At 42.5% G+C, this 16,592-nt stretch overlaps 1 protein-coding gene across 2 annotated transcripts in view; it reads right to left on the bottom strand.

The window, feature by feature from the left end:
• Positions 1 to 7,154: 7,154 nt before the first annotated feature.
• LOC131969583 (serine/threonine-protein kinase MARK1-like) overlaps positions 7,155 to 16,592 on the bottom strand; it is a 28,456-nt gene continuing 19,018 nt past the window's right edge. For both annotated transcript variants that reach the window (XM_059330660.1, XM_059330666.1), the window contains exons 10-18: positions 15,660 to 15,779; positions 15,447 to 15,546; positions 14,832 to 14,944; positions 13,968 to 14,109; positions 13,745 to 13,878; positions 13,237 to 13,322; positions 13,011 to 13,160; positions 10,968 to 11,234; positions 7,155 to 10,519 (exon numbers count right to left, since the gene is read on the bottom strand). In XM_059330660.1, the coding sequence (XP_059186643.1) occupies positions 10,177 to 10,519; positions 10,968 to 11,234; positions 13,011 to 13,160; positions 13,237 to 13,322; positions 13,745 to 13,878; positions 13,968 to 14,109; positions 14,832 to 14,944; positions 15,447 to 15,546; positions 15,660 to 15,779 (1,455 nt within the window). In that variant the 3' untranslated portion in view covers positions 7,155 to 10,176. The remainder of the gene's footprint in view (positions 10,520 to 10,967; positions 11,235 to 13,010; positions 13,161 to 13,236; positions 13,323 to 13,744; positions 13,879 to 13,967; positions 14,110 to 14,831; positions 14,945 to 15,446; positions 15,547 to 15,659; positions 15,780 to 16,592) is intronic.

Here is a 16,592-nt window from a genome sequence, read left to right as displayed (position 1 = left end):
TCTTCGATTTTACTCTCTCCCTCTTTCTCTCTCTCCCTCTTTCTCTCTCTTTTCTCACCGGGTTTAAAGTCTCTAACAGATTCTCTGCTTGTTTTAAACGTCTCTCTAGTGAACCATCTGCACTGTTTTTTCTCACGTGTTTATGGAGTCGTGAACAATTATGGCTACAAGAAGCAATCCATAAAAACTATTATAGAGCTTTAATACGACGTGTTAAAGTCTTTTCCCAAGATTCAGAGTGAGTGAGTTTTAAACGCCCTCTCATGACCCCAGACAGCAGGACATCTTTACTTCTTCTCTTTATTCTACATGTGTTATTTAAAATAAAGCGTTTGCACTAACCAGATCCTGTTAAAAACATTAAATTCTGCTCCTCAGAGACACTGTGAAGACATGATTGATTCTGCTGAGACCAACGGTCACGTGACAAATATTCACTGAAAATCTGTTTACACAGAGCAGAGAGGAGAGGACAGGAGAGGCAGTTTACACAGAGCAGAAAGGAGAGGACAGGAGAGGCAGTTTACACAGAGCAGAGAGGAGAGGTCAGGAGAGGCTTTTTACACAGAGCACTTTTTTTGTAATTTTGTGACTTTTTGGTAATTTTGTCTTTTTTTTCTTCTTCTTCTTCTTCTTTTTTTTTTTTTTTTTACATTTGTGGGGATGTTTCTGTCATTTTAACTGTGTTATTCTGCACAAAGACATGTTTGATTCTATATATTGCAATGAAATAAAAGGCCACAGTACTCTTTAGGGTTCAGACGGTGAACTAACTTAAAATAAGTCAAATCTATATTTAAACGTATTCTGTTGTTCCTGTAGCGGTATACGTCTCTTCTCTTATATGAAGCTAATAATATTCCTGTACTGCTGTTTCACAGAGTCTCACATTAAACCTGTTGGATTCATAAGAGTCGCGGCTCACGCGGCACTAAACAGGATTAAATCAGCAGCTTTTCATCGACACTGTTGGCATTTAGTTGGCTGTCACGCGTACAGACCTCCTTTGGCTCACAACACTCCTCCAATTATTGTAACACGGCAGTGAAAAGGCAGCTCGTAATCTGCCCCACAATGGCCGACAAACGGAGCTGGGGAGCCGTTCACGCTGCCAGCTGCAGCATCCACTCCTCTTCTGAAGTGCTGAAGGACCGGCTTTGTTCCCCCTCCCTCCTCCCAAAGAAAACAATCACTAAAGTCTCATTTGTTGCCACTTCTTGGTGGCGGGCGTGGCGTTGGACAGAGCCCTTGTGAGCCGCTAAAAGGATTATGAGGGCTTAATTGAGTGTGCTAATTGATGGGACAGTGAATGAGGCTGAAAGGAGCTGAGGGGCAGATGTGGTGTGAAACCCCTGGCTCTTTCTAAAGAATACAAATCAGCTATTCTCCGCTCTCTATAACACTCAATTATCCCTTTCAGGCGGCGAGCAGGGGGCCGGAGGACAGATGGTTTCCAGGCCGGGAGCTGTATGGACCGCCACCTTTTCTTCAGGAGCGATGATGGGCTTTTTATTGGCTATTCATGATGCTCAGGATCTCAGGGGGAACAAAGGAATCGGAAAGAGAGAGCGGAGGTCTGAGAGGAGGGACGGAGCCTGTCTCTGGAGGGGTGGAGACTGTCTCTGGAGGACACCTCAAGTCAAGAACAAGAACGTCCTTCATTCCAGGGGTCTCCATCATCCGGTCCTCTCTGTCTCAACACAAACTGAGACGACTTCTCTCCTCATTTATCATCTCAGAAAACTTTCTGGTCTCAGTTTCTTGTTTCAAGTCTTCTAAAGACAATCTAATGTTAGTGTGTAAATAATGGTCCCATTCAGAAGGAAACAGATGATGAAGCAGGTGTGGTTTGATTGACAGGTGGCTGTCATCAGGACAGAAGCAGCTTTGACCCATTCACTGTGTTTTCACTTCATCACAGTTTATTTCAACATTTGGTTCATTTGAAAAGGTTGTTCAGCATTCGGTCGGACTGAAAGACTCCAAGGAGTCGCTGCTCAGTTTCTCCGCTAGAAGACAAAGAAATAACAAAAAACAGACAGAAAATGACAAAAAAGAAAAAAAATCCCAAAAGAAACTACACAAAATCACCAAAATCTCCTAAAAGAGCAAAAAAAAGACGCAAATTGACAAAAGAAATACAAAAAAAATGCAAAAAAATTACAAAAGAAATACAAGAAAATACACAAAATTTGTGCACAAAAAAAAACTGATTTCTAGACTATTTGGTTGTTCTGATTTGTTTGTTTGAGTGTTCACAGCAGACAAACAACAGTTGGTTTCAGGAGGAACAAACAGCTCATACACACAGACACACAGACACATACACACTGAGGACTTTTCTAACTTCTCTAACAGCGACACAAAGAGGAGCTGGAGTGTGATGGACGGGCAGGGGTGGAGGTCTGGAGGTGTTTTGGGGTTGGATGGGGTGAATCAGCTCACAGCTCATGAATATAAGACCCTGTATTATTACCCCCTTGAGTGTGACCGCCCCCCCTTCTCCCTTCCCCCCTCCCGTCCTGTGTGTGGGGCGGAGCAGCCTGTGAGGCGAGCTGCAGGGCTGAAAACCACCTGTCAGAGTGCCGTACTGAGAGAAATATCCGAGTTACGTCTGTCTAAATATATTTTATTCAGTAAAAACAACCAGAATTATAAAAGGATGGATTGATGGAGAGAACAGGCTACTATTATTTATTTTTCTTAATTATTTTTTTTGTGTTTGAGGAAGCCGCCAGGAAATATATGTCAAACTGCTACTGGGTAAAAAAAAAAAGAAAGAACAGAAAAAGAAAAAAGAATAAAATAAAATAAACATTACAGCTCAAAAGTTTTTTTTGAAAAAAGAAAAGCACATTTTTTAAAATTAAAATAACAGACATTCAGTGTAGTCATTGTTAATGTGGTTTATAGTGTTGAAAGGCTGATTGATTATTAAATCACCTGAGCATCATGTTAGCAGCTGGAAACTGTGTGTGTGTGTGTGTGTGTGTGTGTGTGTGTGTGTGTGTGTGTGTGTGTGTGTGTGTGTGTGTGTGTGTGCCTGTGTGTGTGTGTGTCACATGGCTCAGGACAAAGAGTCATGAAACCATAAAGATGGTGTAGAGGGGGACGAGGAGGACAAGCTTTCTGTTTGTGTAAAAGCCAATTTAAAGATCATTCTGTGATTTAATGCTCCAGATTAAATTGAATGAGTAAAGCAGAGTTGAACTGCATGCACAACCAAATCATTGTGTCTAGCTTTTGCTAGTTTCTATCTCATCTACTCGTATCTTTTGCGGTCCATAGACGGAAAGGATTGTGAAGCAAGGCGTAGAAAAGGTGGAAGACCTGTTTGTTAGTGGGATCCAGCCGTCCTCTGCTGGGGGGGCAGGCTGGTCTTCTGTGTGGCTGTATCTCAGATAGGCCACATGAAGGAGAGGAGAGGAGCTCTGAAGAAGAGGAAGGGGGGTGTTTGCCTGCTGAGGCAAGACCTGTGTCCCAGACAGACCCAGTGGAGAACCAGAGTGGGAATTTTGGGTTTATAACAGGGTCTTCCTGACCAATGAGTCATCACACATCTGTAGAGCCAGAACATGTTGTTGGACTCTTGGGGAAGTTTGTGTCCTCTGTCTGAGAATAAAGAGGAGCCCAGAGATTTTAGAGGAGAAATGCTGCTGCGTTTTCAATTCCAGTCAGTCCAACATGAACAAATGAACAACGTACATCTGTGACATGAATGTGGATGCCAACACATATATACAGTAGAAAATAATGTAAAGATACTGTACATGGAAAAAATATGGAAAAGATTCTATAAAATACTGTAAAAGTACAATACTGTACAATACAACTTTTAGAATTTGAAAGCTGCAGTTTTGTGCACAGTGTCCAAAAGTCCTCATTAAAAAATGTTTTAAAAAAATGCTTCCATTATGATATTTTATTGTTTTCCCACAGAAGAGTCCTTTCCAGAGGGGTTCCCGGGCCTCGGTGACAGGACGGGTCGCTACAATCCTTCTCTCCGGCCTCAGGGTCCTGGGGGCAGGCAACTCCTGCAGATGCAGCCAATCGCCTTCTCGGCAGAGCGAATGATACGCTGCAGTCTGTCTCGGCAGTGGCAGCAGCGTACTAGATGATGAGGCCGGGTAGAAGTCCACCTCATTGTTTTGGCAGGTTGAACTTCTGCAGCTGTTGCAGGAAGTACATCCTCTGCTGGGCTTGGAGCACGGAGCTCCAAGTTGTTCTGTCCACACCAGGTCATCCGTCGGTCAATCTGTAGGTGGACTCGTCCCCACCAGACACGAGACCAAAGAGGGTGGTGTCATTCACAAACTTCTAGAACTTTTGTTTGCACTCATGGCTGTTACTGGTGACTCTCTGCTCTGTGGTAAGGTGGACTTTTGGGTTTTTTAGCATTGTTTTAGAATCAGGATAGCATTTTAATTGTTAGGGTAATGTAGGGTGCATGCACCCTGAGGTATTTGTATTTTAATGATTTTAATTGTGGGTCTGTCATTTGTTTGTAGGACTGAAACATTGACTGTCATAAAGTACAGAGGTATGCAAAATATCAGCATTTAAACCTCGTACTATATGTCCTACAAACTAACAGAGCTTTGTTTGTTTTTAGGCAGAGCACTGACTGCCGTTTATGTTAGTTTAGTATTTTATATTTTAGCCATATTGATTTTATTGTTTATTTTAGATTTGAGCTTGTTTAGTTTTAGGATTTTAACGTTCTGTCTTCTTCTCTTTCTAGTATTGCGGCTGGTGGGGATCTCCATTCACCGGTGTGGCTGGAGTTCACTTTAGATGGTGATAGGGTTTGTGATTGCACATTGAATTAGTGTGGTGTTTTTATTTGAAGTGTGTTGGGTTTATATTTCTTTTGAATATCTAGTATACTCCCAGTGTCCTAGGCAGTGGGTGGTCGGTTTCCCAGTCGTGATATGACTGTCTGTCCTCTTGTCTTTTCTTGACTGTGTTTCTTAGAGTTTTAGTTATTGTAAAATAAATGTGATTGACCCACACTGACTGTTGTGGCCTTCTTAATTGAAGCCCCTGTGTGTTAGATCAAGCCGTGAGGTTACACAAATTATATGTCCTACTATACAGTAGCACTACTAGTAATGTGCAAAACAGTAATTTACTGTAAATTGTATGTGACATCTGCACTTTATCCATAATGCTGTGCAATTTACAGAAATTGACTTGATGTTACACATAGTTATAAGCAGGACATCACAGTGTGAAATGTGTTATTTCCTGTTGCCAGCAGGGGGCACTATGACTAGCATTAATGTTGGATGTGTTCAGGGTGTGAGAATTTGGGGCACATAGGACAGTGAACAAGGGGGTTAAAGGAACCTCCTGTTTCAGGGTGAGTCATCAAAATTTGCCGTGATGCCAGAGCAAAACACCATTTACTAAAAAACTCACAATCAAACAAAAATAACTGTAAATAATTTTTAGTTTCACAGACGTTACTGACCCAGTTTGAAGTGGGTCAGGTTAAATCTCAGGTTTGTTAAAGTATTTGAATTTGAGATGGCTGACTTACTGCTGGTTTTAAGATTCTCTGCATGTTCGCCATGCTCCATTTCCACGACCCCTAACCTAAAATCTCTGTTTTCACCAGACCTGACGTGTGTGCAAAGTGTCACAACTTTTAAAGTATGAAAAAGCCTCCAAAGAGCCAATTAATTTGGTGCTAAATAAAAATAATTCCTGCAGCTCTTACGGGTCAGGGACACCTGAGTCGCTGCTCTCATCTTACCTCTCCTTGATGCTGTTTCCCTGTTGGATCCGACTGAAAACTGACTGGAGACGTAAAGAAAAAAAGACAGCAGCTTCAGACTGTAGCGAGTACTGTCAGAGGCTCATCTGAGGCTGTTTCCTGCTCTTTGTCTCTTGGCTGATCGGCCATTTTTTTTTTTTTGATCGTTTTTTTTACTTTATGTAGTTTCTTTGCAGCTTCAGTCTCTGTCCTGTGATGTCTGATCCTGTGTGTTAATGACTGTAATGATCTCTGGCCTTTGGCTCACGTGAGACTTGACTTTCTGTATAGAAGTGTAGCAGTTCCTTCTTCGTGACTTCTCTCCGTGCTGCGTGAAGTAAAGGCTCTAATTCATCACACCGCAGAGATTTTTTATGAAGCAGCTGACCTCTTGTGTTCAGATCCAGTTTCGTCACTTCCACCAGAAAGTCAAACTGACACTGCACATTTATTACGTCACATAACAACTGGAGCCGCTCGACTGAAACAGTTTCTCAGGCGAGCTCAGAACATGTTGATGAACTTATTGACACGTTTGTCGTATTGCGATGATGTACATTAGCTGGAGAGACGAGCAGAACGACCATGCGGCCTGCAGAGACGCCATGTTTCCTGAACTCATCAGGACGCGTCTACAGAATATTTGTGGTTCAATGCGTCCCAGACCAGCTGGGCAGGTGGTTCCATCACAAAACCTCTTGGACTGTTTGTATCGAGCGCTGACCGCCCGTGAGACTTGTTTAAATCCAAGTGTGAATCAGGTTTTTGTTTGGAGAAGTTCTGATCCTCAGTTTCTCCGGTCAGGACCTTGAAGGTTCTGAGTAGCGTTCTCCAGCCGGGTACCTGAAACCAGCCGCTTATCTTTGTGGAGATAAGACATAAAGTCTCTTTGTCTACAAATCAACAGAACACAACGGCTCTGCTTTTCAAACCTGTCTCCTTCTTTCCCAGACTCCCCGGCGGTGTATCGTGTGAGCAACGCGACGACCTTCGGCCTGAGTGAGGCGGGACTGACCCAGCTGGTTATCGACGGGGTCGCTCTGCTCGTCACCATGGAGACGAGGCTGGAGGGCGGCGGACACATCGACGAGCTCGTTCCTGCGCAGAAGTAGATCTGGATGCTGATTGGCTGGAGGGAGGAGAAGGGCTCCATCTGTTTGACTTAGAAATCATTTAATTATATTGTGATTTGATGCTAAAATAATCAACTCAAACAAACTAATGGAACACTGTTTGATTACATGTTTACTGCCATCACTTTCATTATTTCACATGTGATTTTGCAGATATTTATTGTATTTCTGCATTGTTTTTTGGCCCACAGTGAGTTTGGATGGCGGATGTTCAAAGATGAAACAAACAGAAGTAATTTCTGCCACAAACAACTCTGAGAACGTTTAGTTTGTGTGGTTTTTATTTAAAATGAATCCATGACGGCTCCGCTGGACTTCTGCTACAGTCCTGTTGACGACGAGCCGATGAAGCGGCGGTCGGTTGGTCACATGGTTGCTGTCTGAGAGCTGAGGGCAAGGCTACGTTCAAGTAAGGCGCTCAGATTTGCAGTCTTTCCCACGTGACATGAAGGCAGCGCCATACTCGCTCCTCTCTCCCATCAGACAGCGAGGAGGCTTTTTGTGGGTTTGAGAGCTACAACGAACAGAACCGTGTTCTCCACTTTCAGGAGTGACGGAGAACCCTCCGGACCAACATATACAGAGAAACTGCTGCTTTGGTCTGAACACACAGCAGCACGTTCAGCAGGCCTTCAGTGTTTACAGACACTAACCTGTCAACACAACTGTTTCTGTCAGACGACCAATCGTCCTATAGATTATTGCGTTAACATTATTATTGCAATTAATGCCGCTGATATAATCATAACAAAACAGGAATATAATGCACGTAAACCCTTTCAAAGAGCAATTTAATTCTTAATATTCACACATGAAAAAAAATATTAAAATCCCCTCAAAAGAGCAGATATTGTTATAAGCTCCGCCCCCTGGTGGCTGAAACCAGGAATTAATGGGACTAAAAATATGTTTTCCCAGAACTAGTTTTTGTTGTTCAATGAAATAAAAAAAAATTTAATAAATCTGTTGAAATGTCATGTTTTTTTTATTTTGAATATTTCCAATATTCCCCGGTTGAACTTCCCATGGAAAGTTCCTGGAAATTTAACAGACATTTTCCACCGACGGCGTGCCAGATGTTTCTGTGGAGCCGAACATCTGTCAGCGTGTGGAGATCGAGGTACGGCCTAAACCGTCATAAATACATAAGTCCTGTTTTTGATTTATTGATTGATTGTTTTACACCATCTGGTTTATTGTTTGACACAATTTTAAGCTTCTGATCTTTTTCTGTTGGAAGTGTTTAAAAAAGGAAACATGGTTTTCAGGGTTTTGTGTTTCAATAATGATTATTAATAATTTACTGTGCGGATGAATTAGTGCTTCAAACGCTACAAACATCCACATCTTGCAGCGTCTGCTTACTAAACTTTTGGATTAATTTACCAGTTTTTATAACCACAGCCTCAATATTTTGGGATTGCAGCATGTAAAGTTTTGTTTGAGACACCAGGAGAGATGCAGAGGTCACCGACTGTTTACATGCACTTCAGATCAGGTAATAAACTCACATGCACTTAAAGTATATTAGAACAGACTTTTATTTCCCTCAACAGCTTACAGCTAATTTAGCTTCACCCAGTCACAAAGTCCACAGGTTCAGGTCACATCTTGTGGAAGAATCAGAGCCCGGCTGCACAAAGACTGTCCTTTAAATGAAAACCTTCAAATATAATCTGTTGCACAGAACCTCCTCCAGTCTCCTCCTTCTCTTGGTCTGGTCCTGATCAATGTGTTCAGGTGTGTTAAAGTGTTGCACAGAGGAGCTCAACATCCCTCAGCAATAATTAAATACTCATGTTTATTCTGCAGCCTGCAGAGATTTCTTGACAGTGAGACGAACCTAATGAGGAGCTGGAACTATGGACGCCTTCAAAGCCCAAAGTTTAGTCCGTCTCAGTGGAACTCTGCTGGTTAAATCCTTGTTCCGTTTGGTTTGGGACCCTTGAGCGGTTCGGTCACTGTGACATGATCCGACCCAGTTACAGGACATGCAGCAGAACGAGCTGTGAGACAGATTAACAGGACTGGGAGAGGGCTGACTGGTCAAAAGGTCACCACACAAAAACCCACACACCAGAAAAAACTCACAAATTTACAAGAAAAAAAAAATCACTTATTTAGTGGAAAAATGTTAAAAATTAACAAAAAAAAGTTTGAGAAAAAATCACAAGTATACAAAAAAACCTTTTTCTCATAAATGTCTCGGTTTTAGTGCGTGTAAATGTGAGCTTTTTCTAAAAAATGTTTTAGTGTTTTCCCGGGGTTTTATTCTTGTAAAATTGTTATTTTATGTTGAAAATGTGTAACTTCTTTCTTGTAAATTTGTGAATTTTTTCCCATTGATTGGTGAGAAAAAAAGTTTAAAAAAATTATGAAAAAAATCTCAAATTTACGAGAGAAAAAATGCCTGTTGTTTACTGAACACAGACGGGAGACGCTGAGTAAAGTCACAGAACACAGAGGTTTATAAAGTGCCTGGAGAGCGGAGGAGAAAGGACCGGTGCAGGTCAGATCAGAGTGGAGTCGAGGTAAAGAAACAGATTCTTATGCAGCGTTCAGCTCCGTGTTGCTTTCTTTATTTCCAACCAGCTGCATCTGTACACAACCCTCTGCAAATCTTTTTTATTTTTCATTTGGTCCACTCACATTTCTGCTCTGTGAAATCAAACCAGACTAAATACAAAAAGAACCAAAAGTATAAATTTCCCTGTGATTCTGCAGCCGTGAAAGTTAACTGCAGTTAAACGTTATTGGACCTGTTCTGGTGGATCCTTCCTGGGATTAGTTTCTCTTTTTTGACCAGAACAGATAAACTGTCAGATTTATTAACTCCTGTTGAATTTATTCTGGTTGCAGTTTCGTCCACATTCGTTGCTCCATGTTTGTTATTTTTGGATAAATTTGACTTAGTTTGTTCTTTCTGTCACTAAAGTCTTCTAGAATGATAGCTTTTTTTCCCTCTTTTCTTCTCTTCAGCCGACTGAGAGAAAGTTTAACGGTAGAGTCTCTAACAGAGCTGTGACGAGCTGGACATTTTCTGACTGGAGGAGGAGATGAAGATGCTTTGTGCAGCTGGACCTGAAGTGCATGTAAACAGTGATCAGCTGGAGAAAAGGTGGTTTCATCTGCTGCACCATCAGCTTTAATATTTGGTTTCACTGGCAAACATTTAGTGAGAACATTAAATATTAAGTGTGTCGAGTATAATAATGTGCATTTTCTCAGAGTCATACAGCAGTTGGCCCTGCGTGGCATCCTCCTTGGGTCACAACAGGAAGTGGTTCACAATCTGAGCTCGTTGGCCACTTTGGAGGCGATGTTTTTAAAGGCGATGGATGTGCCAGAGATCCTTTTAAAGCGGACGCCGTTTAGCGAGAGGCGGGGCAGCTTACACACCTCCATCTCCCATTGGACCAGGCTGTCCTGCCGGGCGTCGCCGTGCACGCAGAACAGAGAGTAGCGCTCGCGCTGCTCGTAGTCACAGTTGTTGGCGTCCAGGACCCGCCGGATCTCCTTCATCATGTCCCCCGGCTCCATGGAGGACGTGGTCTTCATGCTCCAGGTGAAGCGCAGGGCTCGAGGCTTCGAGTCCCGGCCCTCCTCTTTGGGCTCGCCTGAAAAACTCCTGCAGGTAGTACAAGTAAACTGTTAATTTAAAAAAAAAAAAAAAAGTTTTTAATTAAAAAAAACGTTTTTAATTAAAAAAAACGTTTTTAATTAAAAAAATTTAACAAAAACTATCAATAAAAAAATCAGTTTTTAATTAAAAAAAGAAAAAGTTTATAATTGACAAAAAAACAGACAAAAAAATGTCTTTAATAAAAAAAACTGTTTTTATTTAAAAAAGAAAAAGTTTTTAATAAAAGAAATATAAACAAAAACTGTTCAATTACTTTTCTTTAAAAAAAAAAAAAACGTTTGAAAAAACAAAATGTTTTTAATATAAAAGAAGAAAAACGTTTTTCATATAAAAAATGTAACAAAAACTGTTTTTGATAAAAGAAAAACAAACTGAGTTTGGCAGGAAGTCTTGTGATGGCGAGCGCCTCCCCGTGACTTCCCGTCTGACTGACCTGCGTACAAACTTGGACGTGATCTTCCCAATGAGCGAGGTGGAGGTGCCGCGGCGAGGCGTGGCCAGCAAAGCGGCGGCGTGCGTGGACAGGCTGGGCGAGGCCGGAGGGCCGTTGTAAGTGGCGGGTCGTCGGTCTCGAAGCTGTGCTCCGTGGAAGGTGGAGCGACTGGACGAGCCGCGGGGGAACCGGGTCCGGTCCGGCGTGGTGCTGCTGCTGCTGGTGACGCTGTAGGCCGAAGGCGATGCCGGAGGCTGCTGGGGGGAGCTGGGGGGAGGGCGACAACATCCATCAGAACACAAGGGCTCAAATAAAACATGTGCATGTAATGCAAACAAACATGGCGACACTAGTTGTCAGATCGCTGCGGTGTAAAAAGGGCGAAAGGTCAACGTCAATGCTACATGAGACCCCAAAACCGTTTAGTCACTTAAAACCCATAAAATTAGCCAAATAGGATGAAAGCATTCTTCAATTTAATCTGTAAATTATTTTTAAAAACCAGTTAACTTTCTTGTGTTAATGTTTTGTGTGTCAGCACCATAAAAACTTTCATATTTTTTCATTATTATTGGTCAATTTTATTTTTTATTCAAATATACCAAATTAGACCTCATTTCAAGAGAAAAAAAAGTAATAAAACCCGAATATTTTTTTAATAGTTATAGTGAAATAATAATTTCTTGATGGGAATGCACAGAGTAGGTTATGTCAGCCTTTAATGAAACTTATGTTTTGAAAGCATTGTTCATTTTTAGATGACATCAAAAATAAAAAAGTATAACACCATTGCTCCTCAGGGGTCAAAAAGGAGCCCATGACATTAGACTGGTTTTAGGACAGAAAACTGACCAATAATAATGAAAACTAGAAAATTTCCTCTGGGGAAATTCTGAAAGGGCCACGGGGGCTACTGCCGTTGTGTGTACACTATGATGAGATTCTTCAGAGATTTCAAACAATTAATACTAGTAATGTTATGATACTATATTATATACAAGGAGCACACCTACAACAAGCATTCCTTTTCAAGTATTTATTTATACAGCAACCTATGCCCTTTAACCTCAAAATGTCTGTGTGTGTGTGTGTGTGTGTGTGTGTGTGTGTGTGTGAGAAACGTGTACCTGGAGGAGTGTGCACGCTTACGCGTGCATTTGTGTGTGTAACGAAAATCGCATTAAGTTACCTGTGTGTGTGTGTGTGCGTGTGCGTGTGCGTGTGCGTGTATCTGTAACTGTAATCACATCAAAGGATCAAAGGCAATCAGAGCAGAGATCAAAGACAATCAGAGCAGAGCAATCAACAAAATTAACTGCCACAAACTGCCGAATGTTCCGGACATAATACCTATCAATGATCCGACTTCACTTCGAGCGTCCTGAGTTCTTCCTGAAGGTCTAGATATGTTTTGTTTTTTAAGAAAAATAAAAAAAATTGTGAGAGCGATCTAAAAAAAACTGTTGCATCTCCCTTTTTCAGAAATCTTCCTTCGTTTTTAATATGGGAGCCAATGAGGCTGTTGGTGCGTGTTGGTGGCGCATCTGTGCGTCCTACGCCCAAACTATAACTCTGACAGCTTTACCAGAGGATTGTGAGTGAGAAGACAAATTTTCCTACGTTTCTATGTATAAATTATTTTTGTTGAGTGGAATTTGCAGCCTGGAGCGCAGTTTTCAAATTTATTTTTTGACTATTTTTTCTCTCCCTCTACACTCTGGCGATGACATCACACACTGTAACACAATCATTCTGTGCAATACACACCCATTATAATCTCAGAATTTCTCCAAAAATGATCATGGTCATTGAACAGGGATTGATAAAAAACTATATGACCTATCGAAACATGGATTAATACACCGATACACAAGACTTGTGTCTACTGTTTAAGGTTTAAATGGAGTCTCTAGCTGAAAGTATGCTGGAGAAGTAGACGTTTAAAAGTCTCCAATTATTGTTCTTTTCCGCTCATTTTTTTTCGGCCATCCCATTCATTTCAATGCAAAATTTTGGGCAGTTTTGAATCGACAGGCGGCTCACCTCTGATATTCGGCGTTGTCGTCGATGGGGGGCAGGCAGGACTTCATTGGATGTCCCGACGCCGACATGGACTTCACGTGGCGGGGGCGAGTGGAGGAGATGGTGGCCCCCGGTGAGGGCAAGGGGGAAGCTGCAGGTACCTCAGGTAAACTGGAACACAGATGGATTAGTTACGGATTTGGAAAATGACGACGTGAAACAAACAATCTCCCAGAATTCCTCTCACCTGCTGTCCTTCCCATTGGGGAGAGCGACTGAGTGGCGTTCAGCGCTCGTCCTCTCGTGAACGTATGTGTTCCTGCGAGTGATGCTCTGAAACACACAGTGGTAAGCCAAAAACGTTTTTAATGAAAAATGTTTCAAGCAAAAACGGTTTTGAAAATAACCCAAAATGTTTTAACTACAAAAAGAAAAACTGTTTCATTAAAAAAAAAGCCAATTTATTTTGCTCCGCCGATTGACACCATGCCCATGCCCCCTTTCATAACTCATCGCCCGTTTGTTGTACACTCTTTTCAGAGGTGGTGGCCGACGATCGCTGGACCCAGGGTGGCTGGCTCCCCCGCAACTCCACTCTGCTTGGTCCTGTTCATCACTGCTCACAGCTTTAATCAGCTTTAATTCTTATTTACAATGATTTTTGGGGCGGGATTTCCGCCTATGATTTACACTGAAAGGTACTAGTGCTATTCGACCTTTGACCCCTGTTTAAACCTAAATCTGGATGCTCTCACCCCTGAGGCGGTGGCTGACCTCCTGCGGTCTGGCGCTCCCGTGGGTGATGCCGGCTCGTCCTTCCTGTCGCTCTCCACACTGTTGGCATGGCAACGCTTGGTGTAGGAGACAGGCGGGGGGATAGAGGGCGCCACTGAGACACGAGACAGAGGAGCACAGAGATCCAGGGTCAACGCTGCGTTCTGACGATCGTCTCCGTCCTGATTACAGAGAGAAACTCACCGTGGTCGCTGAAACGGCGCTGCTTCTGACCGGCCGGCGTGTTGCGAGAGTGGGCTGGGGACTGGCCCGAGCTGTTGAGGTCACTGCTAGGTCGTGACCTTTGAACCAGGTTACCGCTGGACAAGGACTCGCTGGCTTCAAACTGGTGGAGAGAGTCACAGTCACAGAATTTCACAAGGTGAATATCTGCCATTTATATTCTGGATGAAGCTTGATTGAAAAAAAAAATATTTTTTGATGCCAACTTCAGAGTCAGACTACATGATGCTAACTTCAGAGTCAGGCTACATGATGCGAACTTCAGAGTCAGGCTACATGATGCTAACTTCCGAGTCAGGCTACATGATGCTAACTTCAGAGTCAGACTACATGATGCTAACTTCAGAGTCAGGCTACATGATGCTAACTTCAGAGTCAGGCTACATGATGCTAACTTCAGAGTCAGGCTACATGATGCTAACTTCAGAGTCAGGCTACATGATGTTAACTTTAGAGTCAGGCAAATGATGCTAAATTCAGAGTCAGGTTACATGATGCTAACTTCAGAGTCAGGCTACATGATGCTAACTTCAGAGTCAGGCTACATGATGCTAACTTCAGAGTCAGGCTACATGATGCCAACTTCAGAGTCAGACTGAAGACATAATTTTGTTTCCTCTTTTGTTTGCATGTAAACATACTGAATGTTGACGTGGTTAAGAAATTAAACATTCAATATGTGTGTGATTCAAAGAGCTGTCTGTGCACAAAACGCTTCCTAAATGTAACAAAAATAGACAAAGAAGTACAGGGCGTCTATGCTGAAGACTGAAATAAAAGGTGTGACTGTGGAGGAATCAGCAGCGTTTCACTGGAGGTACAAACCTCTCCAGGTTTCCTCCCCAGCAGCAGGTACGTCGCTGTCACCTCGTTGTATTTCTGACCCTCCAGTGCCTTCTTCACTTCCTCCTGAGGGAAGCCCATTGTCCCCATCAGCTCTGAGTGGGCAGGAAATACACAGCAAGCTGAGCTTTGGTTCATGTTCAGACGTGAGTTAAAGAAGTTAAAAATGCAAATGCTTCTATGTCGAGCAGGACTTTCAGTTTGAGAGCAGGATTACTTGATTGCTTTACTGACTTCTCTCAAACCTCTTCTCTCGCACTCAAAATCTGACACTCAGATTTTCTCTCCTTGAGTGTGTTTGTACTCAAAAGTTGCTGCTTCAACATATTTTCTTCCTCGCTCTCACATTTCCTTGGTTGAGCTAGAGCATTCAGAGGATGGATGGCTTTCCACACTAGATTCAAAACAAGTGCTGCCATAAAATCGCACAAAATACACAAATTTACTAAATGTCAAAAGTTTCTGAAACCAGATCAAAGCATGAATTTTTCTCTGCTGCTCTAAAGGTCTAGGAGTCTGGAGGGAGTTTATACATTTTTATTGATTCTCAATAGAAAGAAATAGTTGTATAGAAATAGAAATAGAAATGTGTCTGACCGATGCGTTTGAGGTCGTTGAAGTCTTGTTCTGGCTCGTTGTACGTTTTCAGCTCCTTCTCGTCGTAGCCGACGTTCATCCATCGATCCTTCATGATTTGCTGTGAAACGAACAAACACCGGTGTCGGCATTTTCAAATCCAACACGGCTCAGTGCAAAATTTAGTTTCAAGAAAAGAACTTGTCATCTCTTCTCTGACATGATTATGACTACCTGCAGGCTGCCTCGTTTCCCTGGGTTCAGCACCAACAGCTTCTTCAGCAGGTTCTCGCAGTCAGTCGACATGTAGAAAGGGATCCGGTACTTTCCTCTGAGAACACGCTCCCTTAGCTCCTACACACACACAATTTTTTTTGTAGAAAGCCGTCAGCTGACAAACATTAACTTACTGATGCCAGAAAAATCAGCATTAGCTTGTTAGCTTCTAATTCAGGAAAGTTGTAATCAACAGAAAAGTAATCGCTAACTAACTGACTGACTGACTAACCAACTGACTGACTAACCGACTGATTAACTGACTGACTAAGTAACTGACTAACTAACTAACTAACTGACGAACTGACGAACTAACTAACTGACTAACGGACTGACTTACCGAAAAGCTGACTACCTAACTGACTGATTAATGAACTAACTGACTAACTATAAAAGGGAACTATTGTTGGGGCTTCGGGGTTACCCGGACCTGTTGTGTTGGTGCGCCGGAAGTATTTAGTAAAGAGCCCGTTGAGTACAGTAAAACTCTCTGGTGTTTTTATTGTTTGTATCAAACTGGACTTAACAGTGTCAGAAGTGAAGCAGAAGGAAGAAAGAAAGGAGAAAGAATAAAGAAAGAGGGAAGATGGACAGCGAAGGAGTGGAGCCGCAATTAGCTTCACAGTTAGCTCTGCCGGGCAAGTTCGACTCCTCCAATGGCTGAAACGCTTTGAACGCTACAGGATGGCGTTGCGCCTGGATAAACAGTTGCAGGAGTTTCAGGTGAATACATTCATGTATGCAGCTGGGGATGAGGCCGAAGATATCCTCACTGACGAACAGAGGGGGTCATACGAAGTCGTCAAGGAGGCGTTCAGGAGACATTGTGTCAACAAGCGGAACATAATCTTTGAAAGAGCACGCTTCAACAGACGCAGCAAGGAGCACAGT

The sequence above is a fragment of the Centropristis striata genome, chromosome 1, assembly GCF_030273125.1.
Source record: "Centropristis striata isolate RG_2023a ecotype Rhode Island chromosome 1, C.striata_1.0, whole genome shotgun sequence".
Classification (NCBI taxonomy): domain Eukaryota; kingdom Metazoa; phylum Chordata; class Actinopteri; order Perciformes; family Serranidae; genus Centropristis; species Centropristis striata.
Note: the sequence above shows the minus strand (reverse complement) of the source record. Positions and strands in the feature narration are given on the sequence as shown.